General features: G+C 38.0%; 1 protein-coding gene across 1 annotated transcript; it reads left to right on the top strand.

The window, feature by feature from the left end:
• On the top strand, window positions 1,018-5,540 carry LOC105156926 (zinc finger BED domain-containing protein RICESLEEPER 1-like). Its single transcript, XM_011073196.1, has 4 exons — window positions 1,018-1,220; window positions 4,415-4,624; window positions 4,763-4,924; window positions 5,033-5,540. The coding sequence occupies exons 1-4, from the start codon at window positions 1,018-1,020 to the stop codon at window positions 5,538-5,540; spliced, it is 1,083 nt and encodes a 360-aa protein (XP_011071498.1).

The raw sequence follows: 6,897 nt of genomic DNA, 5'->3' as shown, positions 1-6,897 counted from the left end.
TATATATTAGTTTTAAGGTTAGGAATATTTATTACCTTCCAATAACGTTACCTTACCTCATATTAATTATTTTTTTTATTTGTTGATGTGTATTAGTTATTTTTTAAACTATTTTAACAGTACAAATATACTTAATGAAAACACCAGGATAAGTGGATAATAAACTTTAGTATTCAATACTTATTTTTTTCATTACTTCGATCTTGTACAAGAAACATTATATAACAGAATTTTTATGAAGAATTTTAGAGTATGTTAAATATTAAAATTTATCTAGTAATTCTTCCTGCATGGGAGTCTACATTCCCTTTGCTTTGAGGGGTCCGTCGTTTTGACAGGAGCCGATGCCAGTGTACTGTACCGATGATCGAACCAGTGAGATTTGAGCCGTCTTCTCCATCTGATCTTAGTTTTACTGTTGTTATCCTTTTCGGTGCCTGTAGGTCTTCTCTGTCTTCGTGTTATAGTTAGGGATTAGTGTTAGGATTTTCTCTAGTTTCGTTCGCTTTGCTCTCGTATCGTTCCTTTTGGTTATACTAACTTGCTAGGGTTGTGTTTCTAGTTTCCTTACTGTTTTGTTCCTTTTTTTTCTCTGTCTAGTTTGTTAGTGTGGTCTTCTTGTTATAGTTCTGCTTCTTGCTGGTTTTTCTGGCTTTCAGGTGTCCCCTCTTCAGCTTTCGACGATGTCAGGATTCATTCAGGGCTTATGTTGATCGTCTTCTTTCTTTTTCTACTACTCCACGTATCACTGATCATGGAGGATGTGGAATCGATCACTAACAGATTGAGATATGCTCTTAAGTTAGGGGAAGAGGAGGTGGATGAGTTGGACATTCCAGATGTTCTTTTGGCAATCTAATTTAACATATTATTAGCTTTGCCTGGTGGGTTGTCTTTTATCCAGGAGAACGGTGAACTTTGAGGGACAGTGCGCATCATTACGGAGCACAATTTTGTCGGTGAAGGGTATGGAGATCAAACAACTCCCTACCGACCAATTCCTCCTTAGGTTTAATCATGTTCCCATGGAGTTTTGAGAAGAACGTGTTAGTCTTGAGCGGCATTGACGTGAATGAGAATCTGATGCACGTCGACCTTGGTTGGTCTGATTTCTATGTTGATGTACATGATTTGCCTCTGACTAAGATTAATCTTGGGATTGCAGCTTTTATTCGCAACAAAATCGGGAAATTTAGAGACTTGGAGATGGAACTATTATGGTCTGCATGGGGGGCAACATTGTGTAATCAGGGCTGCAATCAACGTCACTCTCCCGCTACCTCGGGCACTTAAACTTAAGACTACATGGGAGAGGAGCATATGGTGACGTTTTCATATGAGAGGCTCCCCAACTTCTACTAGTTATGTCGATGCTTAGGTCACATTGTGAAATACTGTTTGAAGCACTTCGAAGAAGGCTTTCAAAACCCAGGCACGAATACTCCCTTCGGCCCCTAGCTGAGAGCCACAATTCCAAATAGATTTCATCCTAAAGCAGCATTAAGTTTTAATAGACGAAAGAAGACGTTATTGGTGTCTACTCAACGAGGTTCAAATAGAAAAGGAGCTAAGACTTTTGGGGTGTTTGTTGTACATGATGGTGCAAGTTCCCAACCAACAATGTTAGGCGCCAGTGTGGATAGTGAGAGAGTGGTAGAGATCAATGTTTAGGCTCCTAGGTGCAATATGGACATGAACGCGTCGAACCGTGGTGAGGTGATGCCCAGGGGCAAAGGGATCGTGGAAGAGAGGGAGTTGTGTCACATTTTTAGCTAATCAAGAATATGGTGGCCTATCATGCTTCGATGGCACTATCAGAAACAGTTCTTATCAATATTCATCTCATGTTTGCAGCGAGAGGTGGTGGTAGGAGAGGCACTATTAGAAAAGGGGGAGGCGTATTGGCTCCAAGGCCATGATGGCCGTTCGGAAAAGGGAACGAGGCATTACTATAATTGATTGGGTGCATGGGCGAGTAACGTGGTAAAAAATGAGCTTAGTTGGTCGATGAGGATTCAGATTTTTTATTGGCTGAGACTACGGAGCATCTCGCCAGGAGTTATGAAAATCCTTAGCTGGATCTGGTAGGGTCTGGGGCCCCATGGACAGTTGAAACCTTGTTGATCTATTAAAACTCCATAGCCTCAGCTTGATTTTCCTCTCCAAAACTAAGTCCTAGAAGAGGAGACATGACAAGTTGAAGGAAAGATTGAATTACTATGGAGTGGGGGTAGACTCCCAAGGTAAATCTGGTGGTCTTATATTGCTTTGGGATAAACATGTTGAGGTATGAATATAATCATACTCTCAAAATCACACAAATGCCTCGATTAAAGTAGATAAAGAGTCTAACAGTGGAGGTTTGCTGGTGTGTATGGGCATCCGGAGGTGTGGAAATGTAAAGAAACATGGAAACTGTTACGCTACTTAGGTTAGAGCTATATTCATTCGTGGTTGTGGTGGGCAATCGGGTCAGGTTCATTGGGTCCCAACCCGACCCGATCAGGTTCGGGTAAAACATGGCAGTTTGTTCGGGTTTTTATGGCGGGTTCGGATAAACCGAAACCCGCCTATTTTTAGTCGGATCGGGTTCGGATTTTAAAACCCAAGCCGATTACCCCGATCGGGTACCGACATCAAAAGGGGGAAAATTTTAATAGGGTTCCTGTCTCCATCTCTCTCTCAGACTCTCTTGCTCCTGCTCCTGTGTTTCATTTCTTCCTCTCTCTCACCGTCGCCGTCGCCGTCGCCCGAGACTCTTAGCCTGCCAGCCACCACTCGCCGCCTGTCCTGTTGCCGTCGGCCCACCCCTACACACGGTAATGGCATCTTTATATTATATAGTGTTTCTGCAATTTTGGTGTAAACCTCTTCTTCCTTAACTTGCTTCTCTGTTTTTTTCTATTTCATTTTGGTATGTACAATTGATTTATACCAAAATGAAATCAGGAATTGTTAAGAAATAAAGGGTTAATATACTTTTTGTCTATTAAGAAACTTTAATTCATGAGATACAGCTCAAGATGTAATTAAAATTGTAGAAAGCAACATAGATATTAAAATTTCCAATTGCTTCTACACGTATGACAGGGAAGACTCTGAAATTATTTTCATCTCCTATCTCAATGTGATAGGACTTTACAGAGGCTGCCTAGTTAGCCCAAGGGAATGAATGTTTAAGTGACATAAGTGTTATAACAAGAGCTCTCACCTTTTCTCCAGCAGCAAGGATAACTAGTTGACCATCCTCAGCAGGTTTTTTGCTACCTGATACTGGAGTTTCTAGGAAATGACCCCCCTTTGCTGCGATTGCCTGAAAACATTGCAAAAGATACAAGTCTGAAGTTCACCTAGAATAAACATGAGCTCTCACATTTAATCACATCAAATTTCCCTTCATATAAGCTTTTCACCCTAAAAATTTGTTTCATAATTTGAACAGTGAAAACTCATGCATAATCAATGTGCTTCATATTAAAATTGATTCTCATGAATTCTTAGGGTTAATATACTTTTCGTCCATTGATTACGGGATCTTATGTATCTTACATGTGGATGTTTTAATCTTGCAGATTTCAAATTCTCAATCTCAATATTCACTTACTGTAGACTTATCAGATGCTCAAGATCAAGGCATAAATATGAACATGGTTCATAATTAGGTCAGTGGTGATCATGTTGACTTTGATGTTGATAAGGGTATGGATATGTCAGAGGATGAGGACGATATTCCACTTGATTCTAAGAAAAGAAAAAAGAGGGTAGTGACTTCTAGATCACCTTGGTGGGACCATTTTCATAAATTTTACTGTGAAAAAGATAAAGTACAAAAGACTAGATGCAAATATTGTACTAGGAAAATCAAAGCCGATCCAAAAGTACATGGAACTAGGCATCTAAAGAACCACTTTGAATCTTGCAAGAATAAACCTCATGATGTTTTCACCAATCAGACGAGATTGTCTTTTCAATCAATTCGTTTAGGCGAAAACGAGGCCCTCTTGTCAATTGGAGATTTGATAAAGAGAAAATTAGAGAGGCTTTGTCTTATATGTTGGTTGTAAATGAGCTCCCATTTAAAAAGGTTGAGAATTCTGGATTTAGACATTTTATGTCAGTGGCTTGTCCAATGTTTGCTATTCCATCAAGAAGGACAATAACAAAAGACATTTTCCATATGTATGTCAATGAAAGAGCAAAATTGAAGTCATTTATTAAAAATCATGCTCAAAGGGTTTGCATTACAACAGACACTTGGATATCTATTCAAAAAGTCAATTACATGTGTCTCACTGCTCATTTTATTGATGATGATTGGAATTTACATAAGAGAATTTTGAATTTTTGTCCAATTATCGGACACAAAAGTGAAGAAGTTAGTAGAGAAATGTTTGCTTGAATGGGGTATTGATAGGATTTTTACGATTACTGTTGATAATGCATCTTCTAATGATGGAGCTATGGTTTATTTGAAAAAGAAACTTGAAAACTGGGGTCAAAATATTTTAGGTGGAAAATATGTGCACATGAGGTGTATAGCACATATAATCAACCTTGTGGTTCAGGATGGTTTGAAAGGGAAGGATGAGCATGAGGCAATATCTCGTATTAGAGGGGCAGTTAGGTATGTGAGAAACTCTCCGCTAGGTACAAAAAATTTCAAGAATGTGCTGAATTTATGGAAATAAAAAAGTTATTGTCTCTTGATGTACCTACCAGATGGAACTCCACCTACTTGATGGTCTCTTGATGTACCTACCAGATGGAACTCCACCTACTTGATGTTAGAAGCTGCGATATGTCTTAAAAGGGCATTTGATGCTTATGAAGATATAGATGTTGCTTATAGAACTGATCTTTCAAAGAAACCATTTGATGGGGTTCCTATTGAATCTGACTGGGATAGGGCAAAGATGTTATTGAAGTTTTTGAAGCATTTTTAAAATCTCACATTGTGCATTTCCGGTTCTTCATATGTCACATCTAATATTGTGTTTCATGAAATATGTGAAGTTGATTTGCTTCTCCGAAGATTGTTGAATAGTGATGATGTTGAATTAAGTGATATAACAAGAAAAATGAAAGAAAAATTTTACATGTATTGGGGATCAATTGAAAAGATGAATACGGTTTTGTATTATGGTGTGATACTTGATCCACGTCACAAATTGGGGTTTATAGAATTTTCCTTTGATAAATTATATGGTGGTATTGGACAAAGTGATGTACTGAAAGAGAGAGTACGAGATGGTCTTCATGAGTTGTTCAATGATTACAAGTTAAGATATGGACACGCTCTTCAAGGAACTTTAGAAAGCCCGGGTTCATCGTCTAGTCGTTTTTCTTCATCTTCTTCCTCATCAAAGAAAATGTTTATGCATGATGAAGACAATGAGACTCGCAGGTTTTCTTTACAACAAGAGTACATGATGTACATGACAGGGGGAAAAGATCATGTGAAATCAGAGTTAGAGAAGTATCTCAGTGAGGATGTCGAAGAGTATAGGGAAAAGTTTGATATATTAAAAGTATCTCAGTGAGGATGTCGAAGAGTATAGGGAAAAGTTTGATATATTAAAATGGTGGAAAGTGAACACTTAGAGGTTTTCGATTCTCTTAAAGATGGCTCGAGATATATTGGCAGTTCCTATCTCGACTGTTGCTTCAGAGGCCGCATTTAGCACTGGTGGACGTGTTCTTGATGCATTTAGGAGCTCACTATCTCCTAAAATTGTTCAAGCTATTATTTGTGCTCAAGATTGGATCCGTAAAGATTCCAAGCCAATAAGCATAGAAGAAGATTTAAGTGAAATTGAAATGTTTGAGCAAGGTACTTTTTATTTTTTCTTTTGCTTTGTTTTATATTAAATTCTATATACTTTTATTTATATTAATCTCAATTTTTTTTGTTTGTTTTCTTGTAGAGCTGACAAAATTTCGAGTTGATTCAACCATAATTGATATTTGATTGGACTACTTTGGAGTTTGGACTATTTTAGATCTAGTACTTCACATGTAATTGTAAATTGATGATTAGAAATTTAGAATGTAATGACTTGATGGATTATTTTGTTCATGTTGTTTGCTAATGATGTTTGCAAAAATTGAATGTCTCTTGTGATTCTTTGCCATTGCAATATATTTTATGAATAAAATTTCATTGCTTTATAATAATTAAAAAAAAACCTAGAGTACAACTACCCGAACCCGACTGTCGGGTACCCGACGGCTAACCAGGTACCCGCCCTACTCGGGTTCGGGGTCGGGTACCCGACCCGACCAACCCGAACCCAAGGAACCCGACCCGACGCCCACCCCTAGTTGTGTGTAGAAGATATCAACGAAATCATACACCAACATGGAAAGAAAGGCATGGGGGCTCGAGCTCATTAGCAGATTGCGGGTTTCAGGATCAGCAGTGGTGGAGGTGGAACGCCAAAGCTTCTATGATCTTGATCTTCACGGACATTCATTTGTGTATCCTGAAGGTTGTGAGCAGGTAGGGTTCTCTTGGATGTTGTCTATGTACACATGGTTCTCTCCTCCTCCTTCGAGCTCTGCGTGTCCCACATTCCCACTCCTAGCTCGTGAACAAGTACAGTAAAACCTCTATAAATTAATACTCTATAAATTAATAAACTCTCTAAAATAATAAAATCTTCCGGTCCCGACTTGGGCCTTTGTAAAAAATCATCAAATTCGATAAGATAATAAAATAATAATTTTTTGAAAAATTCCTTTATAAATATTAGGTCCCATTAAAACTCTAAATTAATAATTCATAAATATTACAATTATAAATATTGTGGTAATTTACTAAAATGTGAAGTTTGTAATGCTTTACGCATTTGATCATTCATGGATGATTTTGCGATGCCTTTTAGATGAGAAGACATG

This window comes from Sesamum indicum, linkage group LG1 (assembly GCF_000512975.1).
Source record: "Sesamum indicum cultivar Zhongzhi No. 13 linkage group LG1, S_indicum_v1.0, whole genome shotgun sequence".
Taxonomy (NCBI): Eukaryota; Viridiplantae; Streptophyta; class Magnoliopsida; order Lamiales; family Pedaliaceae; genus Sesamum; species Sesamum indicum.
This window is presented reverse-complemented; position numbering and strand designations above follow the sequence as displayed.